Here is a 17,946-nt window from a genome sequence, read left to right as displayed (position 1 = left end):
GAGCAACAGACAGAGAGAGACAGACTTGCCTCCAAGAGGGGTCCCGAAACAGCAGCCCACACCCACAGCGCACCCTACTGTCAGGATGTCGGTATAACCGTAAGGATGCTACTGACCAGGGAAAGTGGGAGAGAGAGACAGACAGGGGGTAGGTATACCGGGAGAAAAAGAGAGGAATACAGAGGAAAACCAGGATTGGGGGGATAATAGGTGGAACAGAGAGGGATAGGAGGGGTGAAGGGAGAAAACAAGGAATATACGGAGAAATACGATAATAAGAATATAAGGAGAAACAGAGGGATAGGAGGGAGACAGTGAGGGAGAGAGAGCCGGGGGAAAAGACAGAAGACAGAAAAGAAAATAAAGTCAAATAAAAATTAACAGAAGCAGAGGACAGAACGGTCACTTTGAGTTCTCGCCTGAACTCGCAGGACACAGTGTCGCCCTGACTCCCTCGCTGGGCAATGCTGGCAGAATCAGGACTCTTTGGCTGTACACTAGTGAACCGAGGCGCTGACTGCACCAAATTCATTCCCTGCTTATTTCTATCATTCTGTTTCACATTAGTGACGGCAAGCATTGCCCAGTAACAATTTTTGAAACTATACAGCACTGGCTCCTGCACGGTATAGCACGGAGCATGGAACCAAAAGTGTAGAGAATTTACTCACTGGAAGAGATACAGTTACAACAGAAAACAGAATTCTGACTCTGCAGCTAAACAATCAGACTGTCTCTGGAATATCGATATCGATCTTAGAATCAAACTTATTAAACAAACTGTGTAATACTGGCTCTCTGACTATACAGAGAGATTGTGTGTATAATAAAGGCACTCTGGACAGTGAGCTCAGGTGTATAATGCTGTATCTGACTGTACAGTGAGCTTGTGAGTATAATACTGTATCTGACTGGACAGTGAGCTTGTGTGTATAATACTGTATCTGACTGTAGGGTGAGCTCAGGTGTATAATACTGTATCTGACTGTAGAGTGAGCTCAGGTGTATAATACTGTATCTGACTGTAGAGTGAGCTCAGGTGTATAATACTGTATCTGACTGTACAGTGAGCTCAGGTGTATAATACTGTATCTGACTGGACAGTGAGCTTGTGTGTATAATACTGTATCTGACTGTAGGGTGAGCTCAGGTGTATAATACTGTATCTGACTGTAGAGTGAGCTCAGGTGTATAATACTGTATCTGACTGGACAGTGAGCTCAGGTGTATAATACTGTATCTGACTGGACAGTGAGCTTGTGTGTATAATACTGTATCTGACTGTAGAGTGAGCTCAGGTGTATAATACTGTATCTGACTGGACAGTGAGCTTGTGTGTATAATACTGGCTCTGACTGTACAGTGAGCTCAGGTGTATAATACTGTATCTGACTGTAGAGTGAGCTCAGGTGTATAATACTGTATCTGACTGTAGAGTGAGCTTGTGTGTATAATACTGGCTCTGACTGTACAGTGAGCTTGTGTGTATAATACTGTATCTGACTGTAGAGTGAGCTCAGGTGTATAATACTGTATCTGACTGGACAGTGAGCTTGTGTGTATAATACTGTATCTGACTGGACAGTGAGCTCAGGTGTATAATACTGTATCTGACTGGACAGTGAGCTTGTGTGTATAATACTGTATCTGACTGTAGAGTGAGCTCAGGTGTATAATACTGTATCTGACTGTACAGTGAGCTTGTGTGTATAATACTGTATCTGACTGTAGAGTGAGCTCAGGTGTATAATACTGTATCTGACTGGACAGTGAGCTTGTGTGTATAATACTGTATCTGACTGTAGAGTGAGCTCAGGTGTATAATACTGTATCTGACTGTACAGTGAGCTTGTGTGTATAATACTGTATCTGACTGTAGAGTGAGCTCAGGTGTATAATACTGGCTCTGACTGTACAGTGAGCTTGTGTGTATAATACTGGGTCTCTAATTATACAGAGAGCTTGTGTGTATAATACTGGCTCTGACTGTACAGTGCGCTTGTGTGTATAATACTGTATCTGACTGTAGAGTGAGCTCAGGTGTATAATACTGTATCTGACTGTAGAGTGAGCTTGTGAGTATAATACTGTATCTGACTGGACAGTGAGCTTGTGTGTATAATACTGTATCTGACTGTAGGGTGAGCTCAGGTGTATAATACTGTATCTGACTGTAGAGTGAGCTCAGGTGTATAATACTGTATCTGACTGTAGAGTGAGCTCAGGTGTATAATGCTGTATCTGACTGTACAGTGAGCTTGTGAGTATAATACTGTATCTGACTGGACAGTGAGCTTGTGTGTATAATACTGTATCTGACTGTAGGGTGAGCTCAGGTGTATAATACTGTATCTGACTGTAGAGTGAGCTCAGGTGTATAATACTGTATCTGACTGTAGAGTGAGCTCAGGTGTATAATACTGTATCTGACTGTACAGTGAGCTCAGGTGTATAATACTGTATCTGACTGGACAGTGAGCTTGTGTGTATAATACTGTATCTGACTGTAGGGTGAGCTCAGGTGTATAATACTGTATCTGACTGTAGAGTGAGCTCAGGTGTATAATACTGTATCTGACTGGACAGTGAGCTCAGGTGTATAATACTGTATCTGACTGTAGAGTGAGCTCAGGTGTATAATACTGTATCTGACTGGACAGTGAGCTTGTGTGTATAATACTGGCTCTGACTGTACAGTGAGCTTGTGTGTATAATACTGTATCTGACTGTAGAGTGAGCTCAGGTGTATAATACTGTATCTGACTGGACAGTGAGCTTGTGTGTATAATACTGTATCTGACTGGACAGTGAGCTCAGGTGTATAATACTGTATCTGACTGGACAGTGAGCTTGTGTGTATAATACTGTATCTGACTGTAGAGTGAGCTCAGGTGTATAATACTGTATCTGACTGTACAGTGAGCTTGTGTGTATAATACTGTATCTGACTGTAGAGTGAGCTCAGGTGTATAATACTGTATCTGACTGGACAGTGAGCTTGTGTGTATAATACTGTATCTGACTGTAGAGTGAGCTCAGGTGTATAATACTGTATCTGACTGTACAGTGAGCTTGTGTGTATAATACTGTATCTGACTGTAGAGTGAGCTCAGGTGTATAATACTGGCTCTGACTGTACAGTGAGCTTGTGTGTATAATACTGGGTCTCTAATTATACAGAGAGCTTGTGTGTATAATACTGGCTCTGACTGTACAGTGCGCTTGTGTGTATAATACTGTATCTGACTGTAGAGTGAGCTCAGGTGTATAATACTGTATCTGACTGTACAGTGAGCTTGTGTGTATAATACTGTATCTGACTGTAGAGTGAGCTCAGGTGTATAATACTGTATCTGACTGTACAGTGAGCTTGTGTGTATAATACTGTATCTGACTGTAGAGTGAGCTCAGGTGTATAATACTGTATCTGACTGTACAGTGAGCTTGTGTGTATAATACTGGCTCTGACTGTACAGTGAGCTTGTGTGTATAATACTGTATCTGACTGTAGAGTGAGCTTGTGTGTATAATACTGTATCTGACTGTACAGTGAGCTCAGGTGTATAATACTGGGTCTCTAATTATACAGAGAGCTTGTGTGTATAATACTGGCTCTGACTGTACAGTGAGCTCAGGTGTATAATACTGTATCTGACTGTACAGTGAGGTCAGGTGTATAATACTGTATCTGACTGTAGAGTGAGCTCAGGTGTATAATACTGTATCTGACTGTACAGTGAGCTCAGGTGTATAATACTGGCTCTGACTGTACAGTGAGCTTGTGTGTATAATACTGTATCTGACTGTAGAGTGAGCTCAGGTGTATAATACTGGGTCTCTAATCATACAGTGAGCTTGTGTGTATAATATAGGTTCTGTGAGTTCTGTGACTGTAGAATGAGACTGAGTCTCCATCTGTTTAATTTGACTCTCAGACAGACTTGCCTCCAAGCGGAGCGGCGAAGCAGCAGCCCACTCCAACAGCGCATGCAGACACCAGCAAGTCCAGATACCGCTGCTCACTCTGGGGCGCACACACACACAGAGACACACAGAGACACACAGAGACACACAGAGACACACAGAGACACACAGAGACACACAGAGACACACAGAGACACACAGAGACACACAGACACACAGACACACAGACACACAGACACACAGACACACAGACACACAGACACACAGACACACAGACACACAGACACACAGACACACAGACACACGCAGAGACACACGCAGAGACACACGCAGAGACACACACAGACACACACAGACACACACAGATTGACATACAAACAGACACAAGTAACGACATCCATGCAGACAGAAACAGACACAAACGGAGACAGCCAGTACACAACCACACAGACAGACACAACGAACACAGAGAGAAACACACAGGCCATGCAATTAGTACAACAGCCTTTATATGTTCTTACAGTAACACAACATCAGTGCATATACACACATCAGCACATGGTCATCTACTATATATGTGGAATAAAAGTAAAAAAGATTAAATTGATATTTAAAATGACTTATTCTGACATCAGTACATTTTTAAACAATAGAATTGTTGAAAATACAAAATCATCCACCTCAGTTCTGTCAATACCTCTCAGTTCTTGTCTCTCAGGTTTCAAAGTCTTTATTGGCGTGACCGATGAATTTGTGTTTTCTAAACAATGACAACTAGCAATATATACAATATATTATTATAGTCAGTTTCTCCCCCAGTAGGATTGGAAGCTGTCCTGATTCTGGTAAGTGTGGGATTTATGGGGTTAGATCAGTTATTTTACTGATTAAAGTGCATCTCTGTTTCTGCCTCTCTCTGCTAACAGCTAGACCACAGCCTGTCCACTCTGGACAGCCAGGTCTGCCTGTGTCCAGTTTCTATGTCCAGGCTGTGGTAACTGAGCCTGTCCTCTCTGGACAGCCAGGTCTGCCAGTGTCCAGTTTCTCTGTCCAGATTGTGGTCACTGAACCTCTCCTCTCTGGACAGCCAGATCTGTCTGTGTCCAGTTTCAATATCCAGGCTTTGGTCACTGAACCTGTCCTCTCTGGACACCCAGGTCTGTCTGTGTCCAGTTTCTCTGTCCAGGCTGTGGTCACTGAGCCAGTAGTCTAAAGACTCGCACACATTGTCTCTCACTAGGAACAAGCAATAGGTTTATTCCATGCTGAAAAGAGAAGAAAGAAAACACAACGATACCAACCGATATCACCTCCACTTACCTGATAGACCCCAGAGAATATGGACATCAGCTTACTGAGCACAGCAGCGCAGATGCTGGCAATGTGGACGAATGGGCCCTGAGAGGACCGGGTGACACCGAGAGGAAGGAAAGACAGGTTAATGCACAGCAGCGGATACAGTGGACTCTCTCCGGCCAGCTGGGAGACACTGCCGGGAGACAGACGAGGCTTAGAAAGACAGATTGAGGGCGGGGGTTTAACACAGGCGACACAAACCACGCTGGCTGGTGGACACAACTGGGTGAGCCAAAGGATTGTAACTGGAAGGTTGCGGGATCAAATCCAGTTATGTGCTGCTGTGCCCCTGAGCAAGGCACTTTACTCAGATTGCTCCAGCAAGATACCCAGCTGTACTGTATATGCTGTATATATGGGTACAAATGTATATGTCTTCAGATAAAAGCATCACCTAGGAAGATTGCCTGAACTCTAACAAACACTGAACGTGCGCAGAAAGAGGATCAGGAAAAAAAAAAACAGCACAATGAATTAAGTGCTATGTTGCTTTCTTTCAAGAGTGATAGGGGCAAAGTGGCATCAGTCAGACCCCTCTTCCTAATCCAGCCTATCCGACAGCAGTGGTACTGGCTGACATTGGAATTGGGGATTATTTAACTACAGCAAAAAAAAAAAACAACACCACCTCCTTCCCGACTGGCATCCCGCTGCCCAGTCCAGCTGTCAGTCCCACCACCTTGGCAATGAAAGCCTTGAGAGTGAGGTATTCTTTAAGCACCACCCCTCTCAGTATGGTCTTCAGCTCCGGAATACCAGAGCCTGGGAGAGAGAGAGAAAGAGTAACAAAGACTCTTATATAGATGCTAGACGCATCTAACACATGGAGATCAATACAGACCTAATACAGACCCTAAAGACACTCTTCACCCACAGAGATTAATACAGACCCTAGAGACACACCTCACACACAGAGATTAATACAGACCCTAGAGACACTCCTCACACACAGAGATTAATACAGACCCTAGAGACACTCCTCACACACAGAGATTAATACAGACCCTAGAGACACTCCTCACACACAGAGATTAATACAGACCCCAGAGACACTCCTCACACACAGAGATCAATACAGACCTAATACAGACCCTAAAGACACTCTTCACCCACAGAGATTAATACAGACCCTAGAGACACTCCTCACACACAGAGATTAATACAGACCCTAGAGACACTCCTCACACACAGAGATTAATACAGACCCTAATATAGACCCTAGAGACACTCCTCACACACAGATTAATACAGACCCTAGAGACACTCCTCACACACAGAGATTAATACAGACCCTAGAGACACACCTCACACACAGAGATTAATACAGACCCCAGAGACACTCCTCACACACAGAGATTAATACAGACCCTAATACAGACCCCAGAGACACTCCTCACACACAGAGATTAATACAGACCCTAATATAGACCCTAGAGACACTCCTCACACACAGAGATTAATACAGACCCTAATACAGACCCTAGAGACACACCTCACACACAGAGATTAATACAGACTCTAATATAGACCCGAGAGACCCTCCTCACACACACAGAGAGAGATTAATACAGATTCTAATATCAAACGACACAGAAGATCGCAAAACAGAGCAAAGGGACTCAAGAGACACAATCACTCACCCACAGCCTGCGGTGCGATCAGGTGACAGAAGAGAGATGAGAAAATGATCAGCACCATAGGATAGGTGACCCAGGCCAGGTACTGCAGCGGTACGTTCCCCTTCAGCTCTTTGTACATCCACTTGTAGGCTACAGAAACAAGACAGAAAATTCACAACTGTGAACACAGTAAGAGAAGGGGAGCGACTCAGCCACATCACTCACTGTTTCCATGAAGGCTATTAACAGCTGTGACCACTTCAGGGGCAAACTGGGAACTGTGGTACTGATTTTATACTCCGGATTTGCAGAATTTCACACTTAATACCTCATCAGAAATGTGTTTCTTTGGTTATATTCATGGCTCGGCCCCAGGGCATCCTGGGAGCTGACGTTCTGCTCACCCTGCAGGCTCTTGGCACTGGCGTAGTCCATGGCCCAGCTCACCAGCGCCATCATGAGGCCGAGCAGCACCAGGAAGATCCAGTCCTCGCCCAGCTTGGTGACGATGTACCTCTGGACCCGGGCCAGGCAGTCTGCAAGGCAGGGAGACGACAGCCCAATGAGCTGAGAGCAGGGCAGTGGAGACAGCTCTACTGCTCTCGAGTGTCATACCCCACGCGGCAGGGAGGGGGCACTGTTCCCTCACCTCGGCACTTGGAGTAGGGGCGGGGCTTCTTGGCGGCCGCCGGGCTGCCGGGGGGGGCCGTCTCCGTGGCGCCGCTCCTGTGGGCGGCGGCGTGCTTCCTCCATTGCCCCTCCGTCAGCAGGCGCGTGGCCTCCCTCCGGGCGAAGCTGCTCAGCTGCTCCCTGTACTCCCCATAGAGCTGGGAGAGACGCAGGGAGAGGGCGTCAGTGCTCCGCGGGGCCAGGGTCACCCCAGTGCTGGGGGCTGTCAGGGCACAAACAGCAGCCCTGGTGCATGCTGGGGGCTGGAGCGCCAAGCCGATGCCAGCTGAGACACTCAGGAGAAAGACAGGCAGAGGGGATTGAAAGAGACCCACCAGCTGGCTGATGGGGGTTTACAGTGTATGAACGCTACACTCAGAGTGAGAGGGGTGTCAGAGCACAGAGAGAGGGTTAGTGAGCTGCATTCAGAGTAAAGGTGTTAACTGCAATTTCCGACCAATTGTCTAAATTTACCCTTGGCTCCAGCCCAGACACTGTTACCCCCTCCATCCAGGGCTCTCCCACCACTATCGCCTTCTCAGTTATAATTAGAGCACGTTTTAATCAGACACAGGCTCGTTAACTGAGCCCTCTCCTGCAGAGCTGCACAGGACAGAATGTGAGCTCCTCCACTGAAACTGCACTTGCCCTTTGACCTCCTAGTGACTGTTCACAGCCTGCACTGAGTCACACCAAGATCCTCTCCACACTGACTGACTGGACACTACAGCACAGTGACCCTGACTGACTGGACACTGGAGCACAGAGACACTGACTGACTGGACACTACAGCACAGAGACACTGACTGACTGGACACTACAATACAGAGACAGTGACTGACTGACTGGACACTACAGCACAGAGACACTGAATGACTGGACACTACAGCACAGTGACACTGAATGACTGGACACTACAGCACAGTGACACTGAATGACTGGACACTACAGCACAGTGACACTGACTGACTGACTGGACACTACAGCACCGAGACACTGACTGACTGACTGGACACTACAGCACAGAGACACTGACTGACTGACTGGACACTACAGCACAGTGAAACTGACTGACTGACTGGACACTACAGCACAGAGACACTGACTGACTGACTGGACACTACAGCAAAGTGACACTGTTAAAGAGAAAGGGAGAGAAACAGAAACAGAACAGAAAGTTATTTGACATCTTGTGTCATGCTATGTGAGACATCTCAAGGAATCGCCATGCCTTAGAATAATTACCCCATAGTTTGTAAAATTTGGTCAGGGGAACAATGCAGACATACTGACACAAGCTTATTTTAAAACTTGATACAAAACCGAGGCCTTGTCTGGTCAACAGAAGCCTGCAGATAGATTTACGGCCCAGCCCCATATAGGTGCATGGAGCTGGGCCAGATGCCTTGGGAGAGAGTCCAACCGGGAATACCCCCCAATTCTCACAGCTGACTGGAAGTCTTTGGCTGGGATCGCACACAAATATTAAGACGTACAACGGATCTCAAACCAGCCAAGGCTTAAATAAGCACACAGGGGCCTGCAATATTAATGAACTCAGCAGGCCCTCACACACAGATCAATCTCAGGAGGCTAGCTCAGGTTTCCAATCTTCCCACAGTCATTTCCTGAGGGGAAAAACATTAGAAGAAGCCCGTGACTGCTGGAAAGTCCTGAAGTAATCGAATAAGGAATGATCTACTTGTAAATGTTTCTAAACCTGGGCTGTCCAGTCCTGGTCCTGGAGGGGTCAGTGTGTGTGTCTGCAGCAGGGCTGTCCAGTCCTGGTCCTGGAGGGGTCAGTGTGTCTGGAGCAGGGCTGTCCACTCCCGGTCCTGGAGGGGTCAGTGTGTGTGTCTGCAGCAGGGCTGTCCAGTCCTGGTCCTGGAGGGGTCAGTGTGTGTGTCTGCAGCAGGGCTGTCCAGTCCTGTTCCTGGAGGGGTCAGTGTGTGTCTGCAGCAGGGCTGTCCAGTCCTGGTCCTGGAGGGGTCAGTGTGTGTGTCTGCAGCAGGGCTGTCCAGTCCTGGTCCTGGAGGGGTCAGTGTGTGTGTCTGCAGCAGGGCTGTCCAGACCTGGTCCTGGAGGGGTCAGTGTGTGTCTGCAGCAGGGCTGTCCAGTCCTGGAGGGGTCAGTGTGCGTCTGCAGCAGATGTGTCCAGTCCTGGAGGGGTCACTGTGTTTTCTGTAGAGTTGTCCAGTCCTGGATCTGGAGGGGTCAGTGTGTCTGCAGCAGGTGTGTCCAGTCCTGGAGGGGTCAGTGTGTCTGCTGCAAGGGTGTCCAGTCCTGGTCCTGGAGGCTCAGTCAGTGTATCTGCACATATTCCAGGTACTTTAAACCAGTAACACCTGAAGAAGCTGTTGACCTGGTCTGATTGATCCAATAACAAGGTCTTTCAGGTCATTAAGAGCCCAGCTGGACATGGGCAAGCCTGTACTGAGCAGACTGGATGGATTGGTTGTGTCCACACTAGGGGACACAAGATCTCAGAGTCTGATCCTTTCAAGAAGTGCAAGTGCTTTGCCTCCGATTTGCCCAGCACACGTTTTCCCTTTTCAAAACGCGTGTAGCGTTAAATCAAGCCGACACAGGCCCCCTCCGCCAAGACAGAGACACAAAACAGCCGAGAACAGACACTTCCACTTCCCTCTGCGCTGCACGCTGAAGACGCATCGGGACATAATGCCATCCTGTTGTCGCAAAGATATCCAGAACTCGCGCTCAGTTCCCTGCTTTTTCCTGTTCCACTGAATGGCCGGTCTTATCGGAAGTGATCTTCTCTTTGGTTTCGGAACTGTTCCAAAGCTCCATGGTACCTCTCTAGCTTCTATCTGACACTGCAGCAGAGCTGTAGATATTCACTCCCGTGAGCCGAGATGAGGAAGAATATCAATGCCCCTCTCATTAAGGGACAAGGCAAAGACACTGACACACAGAAACTACACACTGTCTGACCGAGACAACGTCAGACATCCAGACACAGACAGTCAGAGAGTCGGACAGGCACATGGACAGATCCTGATGCAGTCAGATACAGTCACACAGACAGATACAGTCACACAGACAGATACAGATGCAGTCAGACAGATACAGTCTCACAGACAGATACAGTCACACAGACAGATACAGATGCAGTCAGACAGATACAGTCTCACAGACAGATGCAGATGCAGTCAGAGAGATACAGTCTAACAGACAGATGCAGATGCAGTCAGACAGATACAGTCACACAGACAGATGCAGTCTCACAGACAGATGCAGTCTCACAGACAGATGCAGTCAGAGAGATACAGTCTCACAGACAGATGCAGATGCAGTCAAGAAAGATACAGTCTCACAGACAGATGCAGTCTCACAGACAGATGCAGATGCAGTCAAGAAAGATACAGTCTCACAGACAGATGCAGTCTCACAGACAGATGCAGTCTCACAGACAGATGCAGATGCAGATGCAGTCAAGAGAGATACAGTCTCACAGACAGATGCAGATGCAGACAGACAGATGAAGATACAGTCTCACATTCAGATGCAGTCTCACAGACAGATGCAGATGCAGTCAGACAGATGCAGACCTCTTTCCGAGCTGTTCTCTTGGGCATTCTGTGCGTCTCTATTGAGGATGAATAAGTGAGATTCTCACAGTCCCGAACACTTTAAAAACTACAGGTTAATCATTAACACCAGCCTGTCACTCAAAGACTGTGGTGTCAGAGGAACAAAACCGTGAGAATTAAAAATACGCACAACTGCAGCTATAAACTATGACAGAGGCTCACATTGAAACAATTTTATGATCCCCTAACTGCAAAGGCAGATACAGTGTGACAGAGGGAAGATTAGAGCAAAATGACTGGACACCACAATACATGGTATCACTAAAGATTGACTGGACACTACAGCACAGTAACAATGACCAACTGGACACTTCAGCACAGTGACACTGACTGACTGACTGGACACTACAGCACAGAGACACTGACTGACTGACTGGACACTACAGCACAGTGACACTGACTGACTGACTGGACACTACAGCACCGAGACACTGACTGACTGACTGGACACTACAGCACAGTGACACTGACTGACTGACTGGACACCACAGCACAGTGACACTGTAGTTAAGTAACATTGAGAGCGGAATTCAGTATCATTGCATTTTTTGAAGAAAAGGGAGTAAGCAGAAAATGAAAAAAGCAAGCAAAGATAAACGAGACAGCTAGAGAGGGCAATGGCTGTCATGCTGACATGAAGAATGACTGTGTCCTTCAGTCTCACAGCACAGCGCACATCAGCTCTGACAGCGACGTCAGAGAGTCAGGATGTGAGAGAAACACACTTCACTTTGTCTCTGTAGGACACAGGAAGACATTTATGGCCTTAAAGTACACAAGACCTCTGTAACATACTGTAGTGTCCACTCAAGCACTTTATCACTCACTCTATTACTACATTATATCAATACCTCTCACTCACTGTATAATAAATCTCTCAAAGATAAAGGACACAACAAAATCTCGATAGCTTGTCAATGTTTAACTACCATGAGAAAGTAGTTCAAGTCGGTAGCTGCGTCAGCATGCTTAGGAGCAGGTAACGGGTTTATTCCACGCTAAAAAGAAAACAAAGAAAACACAAAGTTTCGGCTGTTTTCTCATTTTCAGGGAAATGGGTTAACAGGAGTCAGACCTTATACACACACCTGGAGTCCAGACTCTTACTGAACACACTGTATACACACACACACACCTGGAGTCCAGACTCTTACTGAACACACTGTATACACACACACACACACCTGGAGTCCAGACTCTTACTGAACACACACACACACACACACACACACACACACACACACACACACCTGGAGTCCAGACTCTTACTGGACACACTGTATACACACACACACCTGGAGTCCAGACTCTTACTGGACACACTGTATACACACACACACACACACACTGGAGTCCAGACTCTTACTGGACACACTGTATACACACACACACACACACCTGGAGTCCAGACTCTTACTGGACACACTGTATACACACACACACACCTGGAGTCCAGACTCTTACTGGACACACTGTATATACACACACACACACACCTGGAGTCCAGACTCTTACTGGACACACTGTATATACACACACACCTGGAGTCCAGACTCTTACTGGACACACTGTATACACACACACACCTGGAGTCCAGACTCTTACTGGACACACTGTATACACACACACACACCTGGAGTCCAGACTCTTACTGGACACACTGTACACACACACACACCTGGAGTCCAGACTCTTACTGGACACACTGTATACACACACACACACACACACCTGGAGTCCAGACTCTTACTGGACACACTGTATACACACACACACACCTGGAGTCCAGACTCTTACTGGACATAGATGTCTATACACATGCTGTGTAGACACTTCAGGAGGAGAAGAAAGAAAGATGGGAGGGAGCTCCTCAGTAAGAGAAGCACAGACAAGCCAGGAGACAGTGGGATGTGTTGCAGGAGGCGGGGGGGAGCGGAGACCGGGTGATTCAGGAGGTAATCGAGACTAAATCAAGAATTCAGTTTGTGGCAAGTTCCCGGTGACTGAAGGACAAACTGACATTGAAGATTTTAATTAAGTGCAGAAATATACAGTACATATAGAGAGAGTGTTTGTGTGTGTGCTGTCAGTGCAGGTCCAACAATGGCCCACTGTCTGAACACTGCCATTAATGATAAAACCCGACTCTCTTACTGATAGACTGATAGAGAGGGAGAGAGAGACAGGGAGGAAGGATGGGGGAGCAGGGAGCAGCGAGTCCAAACTAACCGACCGGACTGCCAAGGAACGGCGACGGATTTCTGTTTCTTTGCCTTTCTCATGTCTGATCTATTGATTTTCAGATACGCCCTGCCACCGAATATTTCACTCTAACGGGAGAGCAGTGCTCCCGGAAGAGTATCATTCCCGTTATCGTCTCATTGCCTTTCGGAATAATAGTGGCGTACTACCTGGGGACTTTTTGCTATTGGCGTGGCTGACAAACAAACCAAAGAGTTCACCGAGTATTTCATCTCTCCATTTATTCATCACCCCATCTCTCCATTTATTCATCACCCCATCTCTCCATCACTGCATCAATCACTGCATCCATCCATCAATTCATCCAATTCTTCACCCCATCTCTCCATTTATTCATCACCCCATCTCTCCATCCATCCATTTATTCATCACCCCATCTCTCCATCCATCCATTTATTCATCACCCCATCCCTCCATCCATCTCTCCATTTATTCATCACCCCATCCCTCCATCCATCTCTCCATTTATTCATCACCCCATCTCTCCATTTATTCATCACACCATCTCTCCATCCATCTCTCCATTTATTCATCACCCCATCTCTCCATTTATTCATCACCCCATCTCTCCATCACTGCATCAATCACTGCATCCATCCATCAATTCATCCAATTCTTCACCCCATCTCTCCATTTATTCATCACCCCATCTCTCCATCCATCCATTTATTCATCACCCCATCTCTCCATCCATCCATTTATTCATCACCCCATCCCTCCATCCATCTCTCCATTTATTCATCACCCCATCCCTCCATCCATCTCTCCATTTATTCATCACCCCATCTCTCCATTTATTCATCACACCATCTCTCCATCCATCTCTCCATTTATTCATCACCCCATCTCTCCATTTATTCATCACCCCATCTCTCCATCACTGCATCAATCACTGCATCCATCCATCAATTCATCCAATTCTTCACCCCATCTCTCCATCACTGCATCTATCCATCCATCCATTCATTCATCCATTCATCATTCCATCTATCCATCCATCAATTCATCCATTCATTATTCCATCTATCCAGTCATCATTTTATCCTCCTGGCTGTCAGTCATCTGTCCGTCACATTTTTATCTGTGTTTTTTCATTCCTACACAGCTCTCTCCAGCTCTCTCAGAAACCCCAGCGCTGCTAATACTACGAATGAGAACAGTAATAATGCTCTTACCAGCAGCTGATCTAAGTTCAGGACAGTTTCGAAAGTATTGATTCTTTCTTTCATCCTCCTGTTGTCTCCTCCGAATGAGAATCCTCTCCGCCTGTCTCTACCTGTCCCTGCACTGGGACGGAGAGAGCGAGTGGGTGGGGCTCACAGTGTTGTATGATAACGGCGATGGAGGCAGAGAGGGGGAGAGAGGGTTAACACGGGCTTTTTCAGTCCACAATTATATGTCAACAGCTCTTAATTCAGTGAGTTTATCCCCCCTTCTCGCAGTACAGTGCTAATGCACTGTTGTGTCCAGCCAGTGTCTCTTGGCAGCTCCTTTCACACTGCCTGCTCCACTCCGATCTCCCCCTGCCTCCACTCTGACACCCTCCACCCCGATCTCCCCCTGCCTCCACTCTGACACCCTCCACCCCGATCTCCCCCTGCCTCCACCCCGATCTCCCCCTGCCTCCACTCTGACACCCTCCACCCCGATCTCCCCCTGCCTCCACCCCGATCTCCTTCTGCCTCCACCCTGACACCCTCCACCCTGATCTCACCCTGCCTCCACTCTCGATCACAATCTCCCCCTGCCTCTCCGCACTCGGCCCCCTCTCTTCTCTCTCCCTCTCCCAGCCCCTCTCTAACTGCTCCCTCTCACCCCTCTGTAACTCTACTCTGGATTATTTTTAGCTGCAGTGTGACCCAGCACACAGGGACAGAACAACACTGAGCAACCCAGCACTGCACAAGCTCCCTGTTCACTGTTTACTGTCTCACTCTCCCTTGTCTCACTCTCCAGTCAGGACTCTAGCTGTGTCTCTAGCTATTGTCTCACCCTCCCGTGAGAATTCTGTCTCACTCTCTTGTAAGGATTCTGTCTCTCCATTCACTCTCCAATCAGGATTCTACCTATGTCTCTCCATTGTCTCACTCTCTAGCGAGGTCCCTGTCTGTGACTCTCCATTGTCTCACTCTCCAGTCCGACTCTCTCACTCTGCACTCGCTAAATCGCCACCGACTCTCTCACATAGCAAATCCTCTATGCTATCTGTCTCCTTCAGTGTTCAACCTTTTTACTTGGCGTCTCTCCCCGAGTCTGTTGTGTCCATCTGTTTCTCTGTTCCTCTGCCTTGCTGGTCTCGATTAATCCGCCTGCCTCCCGCGCGGCTCCCTGCTCATCCTTCCTTCTGTGCGGGTGTCCTCCTGCGGCCACCCCTGGGAACCAGCTGAGACCATGGGTCTCCGGCCAGGCATCCTACAGAGTCCTGCTCTGGGATATTTCATAAGTCATCCAAAACCACCGACGTCTGAAGTCTGTGAATACCTGTCTGTCAGTGAAGAAGTAATTTCTTCTCTTCTGGGAACTCTGCTCACTGGGGGCAGCAGAGGAGTAGAGATTCGTGTTCCAGCCAATTACTTAATTTCACGAAGCGCCATTTTAATTAATCATAGGCCGTCCCAAGATACGCAGACATCATCACCTTAAAGAGGCCGCGGAGCCCGGTATGATTCCTGCTCCCATCCAAAAACATCTTTTCCTTTAAAAGTTTGAGCCGTAGAAAAAAGTGATAGTTCTGGGTATGAGTAGGTCGCCTGGCAGTCATGTAATGGGTGTGATGGTAACGATCACATGCTAGAGTGTGATGGAAGGCTGGGTGTTTCGTTACGGTGGGCCGGGACACACACGGAGACACAGTCAGGGGGACAGAGTCACGGCCTGAGACAGAAACACAGCAGGGACTCAGGCTCCTGCCAGACATGGAGACGACCTCTTCAGAGCATGGAAACTGTCAAACACCGGATCCACTGCAATGATGTAAGAATCGGGTTTCCAGTCAGTCCGTGCTCACTGCCCACCCCGTCAGACAGAAGTGCCCAGCCTTGCGACCTGCTTCTAGTCAATCAGACACACTCAGACAAAAGAGCCACAGAGATCTACGTTCTCCTAATCCCTAGGGAGTGATCTCAAACAGTCCGATCAGGAGGTTAGGAGTGGACACACTGACAATGCTCAGTCACAGGGCTCTAGACTCTTCTAGTCCCTGTGGACACATTGACACAGCCCAGTTACAGGGCTCTGGACTCTTCTAGTCCCTGTGGACACTGACACAGCCCAGTCACAGGGCTCTAGACTCTTCTAGTCCCTGTGGACACATTGACACAGCCCAGTCACAGGGCTCTAGACTCTTCTAGTCCCTGTGGACACATTGACACAGCCCAGTCACAGGGCTCTAGACTCTTCTAGTCCCTGTGGACACTGACACAGCCCAGTCACAGGGCTCTAGACTCTTCTAGTCCCTGTGGACACTGACACAGCCCAGTCACAGGGCTCTAGACTCTTCTAGTCCCTGTGGACACACTGACACAGAGCTCTAGACTCCTGTATGTGGACACAGCAGACATAAGAGTTCCACAGCACAAACCCTCAAACAGAGTTCCACAGTCCATTGCTCTTATCACACAGTAGAGAGCACCGGTATCTTACAACCCTGAGAATTTTACCATTGCCCGAGGGAGGCGTACCTTTTGGTTCTCCCCTCCAGACACGACTGCCCCTCCCACGGCCCATGTGGATTCACTGCCAACACGATCGAGAACCTGAAGCCCTGCTGCCGTCCTCAGCGCGCAGACAGGAAGCCGGCGCGCACACTTCCAGCCATGGCAGCGGCACCAGCTCATCCCCCGCGTCTGCCAGAGCTCCGGGAGCGTGCTGCGCACCGCGCCCCCCGGTGGACACCGCCCGCCGCTGACGCCACTACCCTCCAGCGTGTGTCGCCGCTGCCCGGGGGAGCACGCGCCCCTAGTCGGGAGTCCCTCTCTGCCACTTGGTGCCAGGCTCTCTGCCAGCGCTGGGCTCTGGCCTGTCCGAGCACGATTCCTGCTCCCACTCACAGTTCATCGGTGTCACACTCTGCCTGGCGTTCGGCCCAGCAACGCCTCGTCCTGTACCCATTACACTACCGTCCCCACAACACAGAAGAGCTTTACTAAACACTGGACTCCAGGTGTGTGTGTTTGTATACAGTGTGTCCAGTAAGAGTCTGGACTCCAGGTGTGTGTGTGTGTGTATACAGTGTGTCCAGTAAGAGTCTGGACTCCAGGTGTGTGTGTGTGTGTATATACAGTGTGTCCAGTAAGAGTCTGGACTCCAGGTGTGTGTGTGTGTATATACAGTGTGTCCAGTAAGAGTCTGGACTCCAGGTGTGTGTGTGTGTATACAGTGTGTCCAGTAAGAGTCTGGACTCCAGGTGTGTGTGTTTGTATACAGTGTGTCCAGTAAGAGTCTGGACTCCAGGTGTGTGTGTGTGTATATACAGTGTGTCCAGTAAGAGTCTGGACTCCAGGTGT

The 17,946-nt window shown here is 48.1% G+C and overlaps 1 protein-coding gene across 4 annotated transcripts in view; it reads right to left on the bottom strand.

The window, feature by feature from the left end:
• The window catches only part of clcn1b (chloride channel, voltage-sensitive 1b), a 33,096-nt gene that overhangs the window by 13,066 nt on the left and 2,084 nt on the right, over positions 1-17,946 (bottom strand). The window contains exons 1-8 of one of the 4 annotated variants that reach the window (XM_069182784.1): positions 15,668-15,752; positions 14,617-14,728; positions 7,549-7,726; positions 7,304-7,435; positions 6,921-7,049; positions 5,909-6,042; positions 5,245-5,322; positions 30-108 (exon numbers count right to left, since the gene is read on the bottom strand). In XM_069182784.1, the coding sequence (XP_069038885.1) occupies positions 30-108; positions 5,245-5,322; positions 5,909-6,042; positions 6,921-7,049; positions 7,304-7,435; positions 7,549-7,726; positions 14,617-14,670 (784 nt within the window). In that variant the 5' untranslated portion in view covers positions 14,671-14,728; positions 15,668-15,752. Of the gene's footprint in view, positions 1-29; positions 109-3,945; positions 4,025-5,244; positions 5,323-5,908; positions 6,043-6,920; positions 7,050-7,303; positions 7,436-7,548; positions 7,727-14,616; positions 14,972-15,667; positions 15,753-17,946 lie in introns of those variants that run through there. The other 3 variants (XM_069182785.1, XM_069182783.1, XM_069182786.1) reach the window with 3 other exon arrangements.

Source organism: Lepisosteus oculatus, chromosome 23, assembly GCF_040954835.1.
Source record: "Lepisosteus oculatus isolate fLepOcu1 chromosome 23, fLepOcu1.hap2, whole genome shotgun sequence".
NCBI lineage: Eukaryota > Metazoa > Chordata > Actinopteri > Semionotiformes > Lepisosteidae > Lepisosteus > Lepisosteus oculatus.
This window is presented reverse-complemented; position numbering and strand designations above follow the sequence as displayed.